The sequence below is a fragment of the Macaca fascicularis genome, chromosome 11 (genome assembly GCF_037993035.2).
Source record: "Macaca fascicularis isolate 582-1 chromosome 11, T2T-MFA8v1.1".
NCBI lineage: Eukaryota > Metazoa > Chordata > Mammalia > Primates > Cercopithecidae > Macaca > Macaca fascicularis.
Window position 1 is genome coordinate 137478311 of NC_088385.1, and position 14270 is coordinate 137492580.

General features: G+C 42.7%; 1 protein-coding gene across 5 annotated transcripts in view; it reads left to right on the forward strand.

The window, feature by feature from the left end:
• The window catches only part of PIWIL1 (piwi like RNA-mediated gene silencing 1), a 72322-nt gene that overhangs the window by 31588 nt on the left and 26464 nt on the right, over positions 1-14270 (forward strand). For 4 of the 5 annotated variants that reach the window (XM_045366338.2, XM_065525072.1, XM_045366339.2 and 1 more), the window contains 2 exons: positions 1921-2068; positions 2227-3075. In XM_045366338.2, the coding sequence (XP_045222273.1) occupies positions 1921-2068; positions 2227-2343 (265 nt within the window). In that variant the 3' untranslated portion in view covers positions 2344-3075. Of the gene's footprint in view, positions 1-1920; positions 2069-2226; positions 3076-14270 lie in introns of those variants that run through there. The other variant, XM_065525071.1, reaches the window with a different exon arrangement.

Sequence of the window (14270 nt, forward strand, 5' to 3'; positions counted from 1 at the left end):
TTGTGTGGCTACATAGTATTCCATGGTGTACATATACCGCATTTTCTTCATCCGGCCTCTCATTAATGGGCATTTGAGTTGATTCCATGTCTTTGCTATTGTGAATAGTGCTGTATGAACATACATGTGCATGTATCTTTATAATAGAATTATTTATATTTTTTGGGGTATATACCCAGCGATGGAATTGCTGGGTCAAATGGTATTTCTGGTTCTAGATCTTTGAGGAATTGCCACACTGTCTTCCACAATGGTTGAACTAATTTACATTCCCACCAACAGTGTAAAAGCATTCCTGTTTCTCCTCTGCCTTGCCATCTGTTTTTTCTTGACTTTTTACTAATCATCATTCTGACTGGTGTGAGATGATATCTTATTGTGGTTTTGATTTGCATTTCTCTAATAATCAGTGATGTTGAGCTTTTTTGTGTATATTTCTTGGACACATAAATTTCTTCTTTTGAGAAGTGTCTGTTCTTGCCCTTTGCCCACTTTGTAATGTTTCTTCTTTTTCTTGTAAATTTGCTTAAGTTCCTTGTAGATTCTAGATATTAGACTTTCGTCAGATGGGTAGATTGCGAAAATTTTCTCCCTTTCTGTCGGTTGTCTGTTCACTCTGATGATGGTTTCTTTTGCTGTGCAGACACTCTTTAATTAGGTCCCATTTGTCAATTTTTGCTTTTGTCGCCGCTGAGAAGCCCTCTCTTAATGACCACCAAAGTCATCTCTAATCACCAGCACTGCAAATGGTTTGTGCCTAAGCCGGGAAGCCAGGCTTGGAGTCCAGCCCTGGCGTGATTTCTCTGTTCTTTCTGAACAAGTCGTTTAACATTTCTTAACTCCTCATTCTTTGAAAAAGTAGCTGTGCAGTCTGTTGTAGATCAGTTCTGCTGTCCTGATTTCACGAGTTTCGATGGGCATAATAAATTGCAGGGTTAATTTCCTTAAATCTTTATTGGGTCAAATTACAATATCTCTGGATTGATATTTTATTGGTACCAAGAAAATGAAAAAAAAATCTAATGTGTATTCCTTCATCTTTGTACTACAGGCGGCTCTCTATATCTGTAGGTCCTGCAACCATGGATTCAAAATTATTTGGAAAAAAGTCTGTACTGAGCATGTACAGACTTTTTCTTGTCGTTATTCCTTCAACAATACAGTAAAACAACTATTTACATAGCATTTGCATTGTATTAGGAATTATAATCTAAAGATGATACTTTCAAGTATATGGGAGGTTATAGAAAGACAACATCATTTTATGTTAGGGACCTGGGCATCCGAGGATTTGGGTATCCTCAGGAGGTCCTGGAACCAATTCCCAAAGGATGGCTATGCTTGGTTTTTGTTCTTCCATTTGGTCCTATACTAGTTTATATTCTTTCATGTTCCCTTCCTCTTGAAGATTTGCATTAAATTCCTGGGAATTAAAATGAATTATATTTTTGTTCAATAACAATGGGAACAGCAAGAGGGGACAAGGTTCCGTGGTAAAAGCATGTTTGGGGAGTAACAGTCCCTGAAGCTCGACTGACTCACTGCCCCACAGGTTGTGCTTCCGGAGTCTGAAGGCTCAGTCACATGGTTTGGGGGTGGGAGTAGAAAACAGGAACTAGCCAAGTATGCCATAGTTATTACCACCCATATGAAAAGCTTGGTTCTGCTGGGAGGCATCATGACAGATATTTAAAATCAAAATCATAATCTTTACGATAAACATCATTCACACATAAACAGTCCCAAATGGTTCATGAATAACACGCGCCTGGACTTCAAGGAAACACGTTACAGCGTGAGAAGAGATGAGGTTACTCTGGTAACTTACACTGAAGAGTAGTACAGAGCTTTTCACTGTCAGAAACTGGAATCATCCTAGTTTCAGTTTTCAATACATCCATGTGTTTTCTGTAATTCCAGGTATGATTTTTTTATTGTGAGCCAGGCTGTGAGAAGTGGCAGTGTTTCTCCCACACATTACAACGTCATCTATGACAACAGCGGCCTGAAGCCGGACCACATACAGCGGTTGACTTACAAGCTGTGTCACATCTATTATAACTGGCCAGTAAGTGTTTCTACTTGTTGATGTTTAGCGAATAAAGGAGATTCCCTTTTCAAAATGAAATAGCTGTGGTTTAAAAGACTTTTAGGGTTAATACTGAGATTTGCAATTGAAAGAGGCGAAATCTAGAGTAATAGAACCTTTTTTTCCTTCCACTAAAGGGTGTCATTCGTGTTCCTGCTCCTTGCCAGTACGCCCACAAGCTGGCTTTTCTTGTTGGCCAGAGTATTCACAGAGAGCCAAATCTGTCACTGTCAAACCGCCTTTACTACCTCTAACCTGCAGAAGAAGATGCAGCTGCTTTTCCTTTTCGAAATGATAACTTTGGGATTCTTTTAAGCTCTTATTTACTTTTTTTTAACTGTTGTCTTTCTGGATGAAACTTGGGAAGGGAATTAGGAGATCTCGCATTTTATTTCTAGCATTGCTATTCACTGGCTTCCTTATTTTATAGGTAAAAATTAAGATTTTATATTTTATCTTCTTGTTTGTTTCTCATGTTTTGTGAGGTTTTTTTGTTTATTTTGAAGAAATGTGGATAAGATACTTTGTAATATAAACAGACTCTCTGAGAGTATTTGAAATGTGTTTGGAGATTTACTTAAAAGTACTTTCAGGAGTGAGCTAGTCCTACTTGTAAACCTATATTAACTTTATTTTTGAAATACCTATTTTGAATTTAAAGGAGATAAGAGGCATAAAGTAGGATGTTCACTACAGTCCATAGGTAGGGTTTCATCTCGTATCTTAAAAGATAAAAGGTACTATTACATAACCTATACACAAACTATAGGAGAAAATATGCTTAATTTTTATTTGGCAGGGGGCTAGGTTGTATGGGAGTAAAAAAAAGATTGAGAATTTTTAAATTGTCCAAAGAAACATTTTAAGACTCTTTAACAAAAAAGGCCAGTAGTAAATCTCTATATTAACATTACTATTTATTTTGTTCTGGAAGTGGGACATGATTCTATTTGTTATAAAATAAAATTGATGTGATTGTCACTTTATTTGAATAACTGTAATTCTTGTTTTACTGAAAGTATGTGCATTTTCTTTTCATTTATTTTTAAAAGTGCATACAGTTCCATTTATAAAAGCTCAGTTAACCTGACCAGCATGGTGAAACCCCATCTCTACTAAAAATACAAAATTAGCTGGGTGTGGTGCCAGGAGGCTGAGGCAGGAGAATCTTGAGCCTGAGAGGCGGAGGTTGCAGTGAGCCGAGATCACGCCACCGCACTCCAGCCTGGGCAACAGAGTGAGACTCTGTCTCAAAAAAAAAGCTCAATTAGTGTCTCTTAGGAACTTTAATGTCAGAGTAAAATTCTTTAAGGAAATGCTGCCACCTCCAATATTTGTAGAGTAAGAATGGGTATCCACAGCTTACAAGGAAGTACAGACTCAGAAGTCTGTGGTGTTGTGAAGTTGGTAATTGTAGTTTTTTATGTCTACATATTTATAGGAATTCTCAGGAACTTTTGCAAAGAGGCTTAAAATGAACGAATTATTGTAAATCCTGGGAACGCTCTAAACATTGCTTACAGATGTGGTGCGCGTAAGCTTTATTGACGATACGCGAGTCCCTGGAACTGTAATTTCAACAAATGCAGATCACTCAAGTTGTCTTACCTTTGTGGCACACGGTCTCATTCTGGATTTAGCCTCATTAACATATTATGAATGAAAACCATTTTATTTTCCTTTTAGTTCGTAGCGCTCTTAACTGTTGTTAACATTGTTCTGGGCAAGTAGCCCAGGTTCCTTAACCTGTTCGATTTCTAAGCATGAGAAGAAAAGAAACACGGGAGAGTGTGACCTTTCAACAGAATGCCAAAGACAAACATTTCAATGATAGAAGTTGCTTAAGGTTGTCCTAGCATTAAGGAACATAAGGAAGTCTAATTATACGACTGGAAAATATTAATTTGAGGTGTTAATTTTTATTTATGGATTTTTGTGGCTCGTCAGTTACATAAGTCTTAAAAGCTCATTCTTAGCAGGTCTTAAGCGCTGCCTTAAAGTTAAAAGAATTTAATGTCTTGAGAACCATGAAAAAATTGGTAAATGTGATAATTCTGGAAAAGTTGCTGTTGTCCAAAGACCCCCATTATATCAAGGAAGACTTAGTTGAAAGGGACAGAAAACTGGCTGAAGTTATTTTAAGCCAAAAAAGGGGTATTTCTTGACTTTCTCATCATCCCAGGTAACGCTTCCCCAATTTGATCATCTGTTAGACATCACCTGGTTTGCTTTGTAATAACACAGACTGGGTTCCAAACCATACCTAGGAATCAGAACCCTCAGGGGAGAGGCCAGGTGCACAATCTATTAAACGAGTCCCAGGCGATTGGCCCGGCACTCTTGGCAAATGCTGGTTGAAAGGGGTCTCCTTAACCTCTGTCTTGGCTATGCCTCTGCTGTGGTTTTCATCAGACAGACCTCTTGCATGAGGTGACAGAGTCTAGGTTGATGTCTGAGCCACAGCGAGGACACGGAGCACTGTCGGAATTTGTTGCCGCACTCACAAAGAAGAAAGCAGAGACTCCATGAAATCCCGATTTCTTCTTTCACACGGGATGTGCGTATCTGAGTGGGACGTCTAAAAGCTGTAGCGTTACACACGCTGACCTCGGGCTCTCCCTTCCCCAAGCTTCGTCTGAACAGTCCACCTGGCGGTTCCTGAGGGAACCCCAGGGATTTGGTGGGTGGTTCCCCAAAAGTGCATGCCTGTAGGAAATCTGTCCACTCTTTTCTGGGTATACAGGACTTTTCCCTCAAAACTCAAAAATGTGACACTCACTGAAGCTTTCCATTTAGCAATTTTACACGCATTCCCTAAGTCCTGCAGGAGGTTCACAGTCATCTCCTTAACCTGCGGCTCACACACAGTGAAAGCTCTGGCGCTGTCCTCAGAGTCCAGTAGAAAGTGTTTTTCACAGCAGTTCCATTCTGATACTATGATACGAGTCTTCAGATATTTTGTACATTTTTAAGTAAAAGCTTAATTAAAGTTTGTGTAATTGGTATTGTCATTCAGATACAAGATTTCAAAAGCTAGGTTTAGTTTTCTTTACCTTCGTTACTACTACCCAATGATTTTAAAAATCCATTGGGTACAATAGAGAAACTGTAAAATCTTCAGAAGTAGCCAGGAGGGATCCCTGCACTTGGAGTAAGATGACTCTTCTCTCTAGGCCACCATTCAAAGGAGGCTCCATGGCCTCTACGCTCTGAGTTAAGCTGCCCCTTCAAGCACCCCGTGCTGCCAGAAGTCGAGTGGGCACCTAGAACTCCGTGCTGCTGAGCCCAGCGCTCTGCCCTCGTCCGTCACAGCCTTCCCACTCCCATGCCTGGGGACCCCACGACCAATGGCATGCCCCATCCCTGGGCTCTTTCCACAAGGCCAAAGCTCCAGGTGATCCCTCATATTTCAGACTCATCTCTGAGGAGCTCCTTGCAGTCTCTTTTTTGACACCATCCCCTGCTCCTCAGCTTTTCCTGTGTTCTCTGGAGTTTATTCTCAACAGCCTCTGGGCGGCAGTTTCTTTCCATCTCCCTTTAACAAACGTGGCGTTCTCCCAGGACACTCACAGTGCTGCCGTTGTCTCTCCTACACTTCTCGTCCTCTCGGCGAGGCCCGGAGGGTGAAGTAGGTGTCCTTCTTGCTACTCATTGATATTTCCAGACACCCTGGCCTCCGCAAAAAAAGAAACCACTCGGCTTTGAATCTACTTTGACCAGATCACGTCAGCCGCTGCCCTCCCTTTGTCACTGTATGCTCCCCGAGCTCACATTCCTCCTCGCAGATCCAAGCTCCTGGCTTGCTCATACTGTCCTGTGCTGCTTTTGTTCTAATTCTTGGCTAAAACGCACCAGTGAAGTCCAACTTTTTGCCTACTTGCCTGTTCCTGTGCAAATAAACATGGCTGGAGAAAAGCACACAACCCCGTGTAACTGTTGTATTTCAGTTCATGATCACAATCAGGCATTTGATGCTGTGAATACGTGTATGTCTAGCCATTGGCTCCACAGCTCTCCGATGTTCTTCATACCTCGTCTGCTTGCACCACCACCACCTCCATCCTCATTCCTCATTCTCAACTGCTGTCTGTTTCACTACAAATCCAGGCGGGAACCGCGTTCGCTCTGCAGCCTGGTGTTGTGGCGGCACTGTCTGTTCTCGGCCAGGGCAGACCCCACCTGCTTGGGCAGAAGACATTCATTTTTGGAGGACGTTGTTTTGGAATCTCATCTCTCCTTGTTTCCCTCTTTAGTATTTTTCTTTTCCTATTCATTCCCAACCTGCAGAACTGGTGTCATTTTTTTATGTTAAAAACTAAAAGCCTTTTGGGCCCCACTGCCCCTTAAATACTGTTGCATTTCTTTCCCTTAAAACTCCTATGTTGTCTGGACTTCTTTCCTCCTCATCTGCTCTTGAATCCAGTGCCAGCTGCTCAATTCCTGGCCATCCTCCAGTCAGACCTGTTGCACGCCTGGCATGGTGTCCCCTCTTCTCCTGGAAACATCCTCTGCCTGGCTTCCGGGACACCATGCTGTCTTGGCTCCCCACACCTGACTGCTCCCTCTCAGTCTCTTGCTGGTTCTTCCTGGTCTTCCTAAGGCCTAAACGTGCCGTCAGACTCTGCCAGCGTCCCATCTCTTCCTGCTCTTCCTCTGTTGGTGATTTCACTCATGACTCATTTCTGTAAAGATGCTTCCCAGACCACATCTCCAGATCCAGCTTCTTCCCTGAACTCCACACTCATACCATCAGCTGTCTCCTAGACATCTCCCTCTGGGTGTCCGACACGGGCTGCTCAGACTTCTTGGTCTCAGAACTGCCTGACACTCTTCAATTACTGAGGACACAGAGATTTTATGTGAGTTGTATCTGTTGATAATTACCAGGTTAAAAATTAAAACATCTAAAAACATGCAGGCCCCTATTCCATTGTCAGAATGATACCGTCAGCACATGTCGTGTGGCCTCTGGAAAACACCGTGTATGCTTAAGGGAGGGTGAGAGTGCCATCGAAAAGTGACCTCTCAGTATCATAAAAATCATTTTGATTTCGCAGAACTCCAAAAGAGTCTGAGATTTCCAGGGGTCTCCAGACCACATTCGACAACCTCTGGTTGAATAGGTGTCTCATTATGCTCAAAATTAAACTGTGATTTCCTGCAGCCGTGGTCCAGCTCCATGGATCAGAACTTCATCCTTCCAAATGTTCATTCAGGCCAGAAACCTGGGAGCCATCCTGGAGTCATCTCTGATAGCACACCTCAGGTTCTCAGTAAGGTTTGTCAGCTCCACTTCCACAGTATGAGCACCTGTCCACTAATCCTGTCAGCCTCGCCTTCCAAACCCACGTCTCCGCTCTTGCCTTTGCCCTGACTTTGGTCCATTTTCAGCAAAGTAGTCACAGCGATGCAGTCACACATCTGCTTACAGTCCCACTGTGGATCCCCATCTCAAGAACACAGAGTCGTTGCCAGGTTCCCATGTTGTGTCATCCCAGCTGCTCACAGGAGACTCCGTTCTCCTGCCTTAGCGCCTCTGCCTGGTTTCCTCTGCCTGCCATGCTCAGAGCCCCAGTTCCCATGTGTTCCTTCGGGTCTGGGCTGAAATGGCACCAGCACTAGGAAGCCTTCTGTGACCATGCTCCGTAAGCGTGCAGCCTAGAGACCTACCCTTCCCCTTTCCTCCCCAGCTTCACTGGTATCATTAGCATAGTGCCTCGCTTACCTTTTCTCTTACCCATCTCCCGCTAGATGCTGAGCCCATGAGGGCCAGGATTCTCGAGTGTTCTGTTCACTTTTGTCTTCCCAATTTAGATGATTCCCCAGTATATGGCAGGTTCTCAAATATGTATTGAATGGATAGATGAATAACTAATGCCCACAATTCAGAAAAACAGCCCCTAGTATTTCCTGGGCATATTAAAGTTGAAGGACTCTGCCCCAACAGTGATCCTCACTCCTTGGGTACACATGACAGTCACCAGAGAGCTTTAGCTTTAGCAACCCCTAATGTCAGTGCACACGCGTTCACAGAGGAATCTCAGATGGAGACCTGGGCGTGGATATGTTTGGAAATCTCCCCTGGGATGTAAGTTACACCAGGCAGAGAGGTGGGACCATCCAGACAGAGAAAAAAGCAACCCGGCTTTCGAGAAACCTGGACTCTAAATCTCAACTTCAGCTGCATCTGATCACCAGATGCTCTGCTGGCATTGGGTGGTTTTCTTCATGGGTGCCTGGAGGAGTAGGTCCAATCCGTCCTGGCCATGTCCGCACCCATGTGGCATAAGTGCAATGTTAGGGTGTGATTTGGAGGCAGGAAAGGAGCCCTTTGGTGGGGCCCTGCAGCCTCGGCTGTGGCAGGACCTGAGCTGCCTTAGCACAAGCAGGTTCTTTGCCCTTGGTCTGGGGCCTGGGGGCTGCATGTGGCCTAGTGATTTGCTCGCTTTCACCTTCCATCAGAGGCCAACCCTTCCCATTTGGTCCCAGGCCCTGTGAAGTGGAGAGCAGGAGTCGTATATGTACCTTCTTTCTGGACAGTGCAAGAATCTACACTTCAATGCCATTCTCTGTGACCCAACTTACATGCCATTGCTTTTGATTTAAATCTACTGTAGTGAGGTATAGTTTATTTACATGAAGTAAATGAATCCAGTGTTGTAATGAGTTTGGACAAATGTCTATACCCCTGGATCTACTACCACCATCAAGCTTTAGAGAATGCCTCTGCCCTTCCTCCCACAAAGGTTCCTTCTTGCCCCTTGGCAAGCAGCCCTTCCCACCTGGATCAGATGCAGCAGTGACCTGCCTCTGCCAGCTCTGGACTCTCACCTGGGGAACCATGTAGCGTGCACTCTTGTGTCTGGCTTCTTGTGGTCTGACTGGTGTTTTAAAGCAGAGTGTGTGCATCTGTGTAAGTGGTTTGTTTGCTGGGTGGTATTCGACTGTGTGATTAGTTCGCCATTTGTTTATCCATCATCAGTCAGTGGGTATTTTGGATGTTTCCACTCTTTGGCTAATATAGTAGACAGACTATCATGAAAAATTCTGTTGAAGATTTTGTGTGGGGATGTATGTTTTCATTTCTCTGGCTGATACATAGATGTGGAATTGCTGGATTTATATGGGAAGCGTGTCTGCAACTTCATGAAAAGCTAACAAGCTGTTTTTTAGTATTTATGCCCTTTTCCCTTTTTCTTTACAATGCATGAGATTTCATTGATCCACCAGTATTCACTAGTATTTGATGTATGTCTTTTTAATTTTAGTCATCTCTTGGGTATGTAATCTACCTTATTTTGGTTATTATTTGCATTTCCCTGGTGAGTAATGATACTGAGCATCTTTTTGTTTACATGTTGGCCATTCTTACTTCTTTTATGAAATGTCTGTTCAGATCTCTTGCACATTTTGAAGGTATTTTATTGAGTTGTAAACATTGTTTATGTCTTCTGGATACAAATCTTTTGTTGTAGATATACACTGTGAATATTCCTTCCAGTTTCTGGCTTGCTGTTTTCCTTTCTTAAGTATCATTCAAAGAGAAGATGTTTGTACAACTGAATTTGAAAGTCCAGTGGTGGGGGAGAACCATCTGGTGAGGACTTAACACTTCCTGCTCTTGGATGTGCTTCACGCATGGTTGAAAATGTAATTGTCAAAAAAGGCTGCCAAAGTTCTTGATTTGTGTTCTGACTTGCAGTGTTTGCCAAACAACGTTTGGAATGGTGTTTAGAAAAAAGTATCTTCCTTAGCTGTTTAATTTGCTATAGAGTGGGATAGACTTATTTTAATGTAAGTTTGGCAGTTGACTTCATTTGTACCTGGTACTGGTATCTATAAATATTGCCTTTTTTCTTCATTCTTTTAAAATTTATTGGCACATAGCAGGCACTCACACATTTGTCAAATAAAGGACTTGTACAAATTTTTTTTCTTATTGAAATTCAAACAACATTGAATAAACCAAAGTGCTTCCTTGACAGTTCCTTCAACTCCCTAATCCCAGTTCCCATCCAAGCAGTAACCATTGTTTGGTTTGGATATATTCTAGCAACCTTGCTGCACCCCACCCCCCAACTTTTTTTTAGTTTTGTATTTTTACTATTAATTTCAAACTGGAAAAAAAAAAAAAAAAAAGACCAGCATCATGAACCTGGTTTCATCCTGCCTAGAAGTAAAGGAGGGGAAATTGCTGAGCCTTTGAATCCAAGAAGACCATAAGGTGTCACGGTGGAGGGGAGAGCAAAGAACTCTGTGGAATATCCCTTCTCCTTTGAAAAAAGGGAGTAGGTTGAGGAAGGAGAAACTCTAGATGATTTTACATTTAAGGATGACACCGTATTAGTCTGACCCATTTGAAGGCATGTTGTTAGCTGATTGCTTATGTCACATACCTTTTTTTATACTTGTCCAAATTCCAGTTGCCCTGGGTTATATCTTCCCCAAAAAGTGGAGGAGGAGTAAAGGTAGTTCTCAGGATGAAAGGGCCTTAAGTAACACAGAATCACACGTTGAGGACCTTCCTTTCTTTCAGTTACGTTACTGTTGATTATGTGCAGGAGAAAGTCTCTCTTGTTGGGGTGTCTAGCACCTCCATTTGCTCATCATTTGATTTTAACAAAGCCAAACAAAGTAGGCCTTAGGTAGAGCTAAGAAGCAAGTCTGATGAGCCTTCTGTTTTTTTACTAGACTTTATTTTTTAGAGACGCTTTAGGTTCACAGTTAAATTGAGTAGAAAGTAGAGTTCCCATGTGTTGCCCTCGCCCACACAGGCCCAGCCTCCCCCATATCAACATATCCCACCCCCTAAAGTGGTTCCCTTGTTACACGTAATGAACCTGCAGTGACATCATGATTGCCCCAAGTCCACAGTTTACGTGAGGGTTCACTCCTGTATCACATCACATTTGAGAGAATGCCTATGCCCTTCCCTTTGTGTATTTTGGATAACAGTCCTTTATTGGACAGTCTGTGGATTTGGACAGATATATGATGTATGTGTCCACCATCATGGGACGACACAGAGTCCTTTCATGGCCCTAACACCTCCCTGTGCTGTGCCTCTTCATTTCTTCCCTCCCCTCCAACCCATCGTAACCACTCATGTTTTCACTGTCTCCATAGTTTTGCCTTTTCCAGATGTCATATATTCGGAATCACATGGCATGTAACTTGCTCAGATTGGCTTCTCTCTCTCAGTAATATGCATTTAAGATTCCTCCGTGTCTTTTTGGCTTGGTGGCTCATTTCTTTTTAGCAGTGACTAATATTCCGTTATTTGAATGTACCAGTTCATGTATCCATTCACCCGTTTGAAGGAGTCATCTTGATTGTTTTGGCAAATATGAATAAAACTGCCATAAACACCTCTGTGTGGGTTCCTGTGTGGACACGCCTTTTCAACTGCTTTGGGTAAATGCCAAGCAGTGTGCTTTGTAAGGAAAGAGTATGCTCAGTTTTATAAGAAACTGCCTGTCTTTCAGAATGACTGTACCATTTTGCATTCCCATCAGTAACAAATGAGAGTTCCTGTTCATTCACATCTTCCCCAGTGTTTGCTGTTGTCATTGTTCTGGGTTTTGGCATTCTGATAGGTGTGTAATGGTGTCCCATTGTCATTTTACTTTGCAGTGCCCTGAGGACATGTGGTGTGGAGCATTTTTTCCTATGCACACTTGCCATCTGTGTGTCTTCTGTGCTAAGGTACCTGTTAAGGTTTTTGGCCCCTTTTTTAATCAGGCTGTTGTCTCATTGTTGAGTTGTGAGAGTTCTTTGCATATGTTAGATAACAGTCCTTTATCAGATAGGTCTCTTGCAAATATATTGAATCCTCTTTTTAAAAAAACAGGTTAGGTGGCACTTGGTTATGGGAGCAGTTGAGGGTAGAATGGAGGTGTTTGATGTTTGGGTAAAGTTACTGCCTTTGGAGAATTAAAATGTGTTAACAGGGCCCACCAGACCCTGCCTGATCTGGATCAACCTATATCTTCAGTGGTCACTTCCCATGTGGACCTTGGGTCCCAACCCTATGAATCCACTTGCAGCTCCTGAGGCGTGTATTGTGCCCCCGAGTCTTCTGGCTGCCTCCCGGGTCTGCTAGGCCTGGAGCTGTGAACCGCTGAGTTTTCCTTGTTGCTGGCTCTGCAGGCTAAATACTTCAACAAAAATTCCCTGACCCCCTTCCTGACCACCACGCTGCTGAGGGGCCTGGGCCACCGTGGTCTGAGCCTGTGCCCACAGCAGTTCCTGGTGTGAGCGCTCCAGAGCCACGTGCTGGCCCCATGGATTTGTCGTCACAATAACCCCATTCTCTCCATTTCCAAACTGCCACATTGAAAAGCAAACTAACTTTTTGAGGCCGGGCGCGGTGGCTCAAGCCTGTAATCCCAGCACTTTGGGAGGCCGAGACGGGCGGATCACGAGGTCAGGAGATCGAGACCATCCTGGCGAACACGGTGAAACCCCGTCTCTACTAAAAAAATACAAAAAACTAGCCGGGCGAGGTGGCGGGCGCCTGTAGTCCCAGCTACACAGGAGGCTGAGGCAGGAGAATGGCGTAAACCCGGGAGGCGGAGCTTGCAGTGAGCTGAGATCCGGCCACTGCGCTCCAGCCCAGGCGACAGAGCGAGACTCCGTCTCAAAAAAAAAAAAACAAAACAAAACAAAAACTTTTTGAGTAATAACTTCGTTAGGCTTTTGAGGAATCCTCAGTAAATCAGTGATAGAATCAGGAGTCTCCATAATCTCTGTAGTGCTGAGGCTAATGAGCTTCAGTGTCTTTCTCTTCTCTCCCCTTATTTCCCCCACCCCGAGGTTCTTACTGTTCAATTGTTGTTATACTGGCCAAAAGCTGGGTTGAATGTTTGCCTTAAATTCTACACAGTTTCAGTCAAAAAATAGTACAGAAAGCCCAGGTTAAGTATGCTTTCATGTTTTAAACCAATTTTAGTAGTACAGTGTTTTGGAAAGCTGAAATAGTAAAAACAGTTTGCACATAGTTGGTTAGGTTAAATATTTGTTTAAATGCATTTTAGAAACTTTATTTCTCAAGTTAGGTGTAAACAAAATTCTTTCCATGATTACTCAACAAGATAGATTGCAAACTTTGTCAGTTCCAGACTGTGCAAGTTTTATATATCAAGGCTTTACTGTTGTCCAGTGTGAAAAATTCTTAATTGAATTAACCCATAGTAAATCTTCCAGTTTTTATTGAGTTGGAGATGCATAAATAGATTTGCATTTCTCTTGTACAAATTGAGTTCCACCAGGAGCATACGCCCAGGTGAGGCAATCTCATGAGGGATAAGTTAATTTGACCAGGGCCTGCAGATAGTAGCTGGCCTAGAATACAAATTGAGGAGACGTGTTCCCTATGAGAATCGGAGGCAACTTTACTCCTGAGACAAGGAATCAGGGTCAGTGACTAAGAGTTCTACCAGCAAACCCGAGCCCCCGCTTGGATTTCCTGGGGATGGAAAAGCTGCATCTTTGGGGTGGAACTTGAAGTGCTATGATCTGCCAAGGTAAAATGTTTCTGACTTTCCTCTAATATCATGATGGGGCTTCTTGCAGTCAGGGATCTTGTCTAGATTTCCTAGTGGGTAGCACAGCCCAAAGAGTATGTGAGCCTCAGTGGCTCCCCACCTCCCACCCCAGACTGAGATGCTTGTTTTATCCAAGACAAAAAATGCAGAGGCGCCAAGTACCAAATAGACCAGCCCCTGACTGGTTCTTAGAAACCTATTGTGTGGTTTTCTAATTTTACATACTTTTTGTTAAAGCATTTAGCCTGTGGTAAGGCATGTTTGCTTTAACATGTGCCTATTACAGAAGTTATGTTTCACTGTAGAAATTTCTGGAAATACAAATGCAAAATAAAACACAAATCTCTATCATTCTGCAGAAACAGCATTCTTTTGACCCCTATTGTTTTATTCTATATGTGTATATTTTTGTGTTTACAGAAATTTGATCATACTGTTTTATAACTTGCTGTTTCATATGAAATTATCATGAACATCTCTCATGTCATGACATGTCTCTCCTTTTAATGAGTGCATAGTCTTCCAAACTACAAATCTTCCATACTCTATTTAATGTTCGTCCACTGCTAGAAATTTTGGTTGTTCCTGTTTTTTATTTTCCCTTTTATAAATGTCTCTTTGGTGAACATTATTAG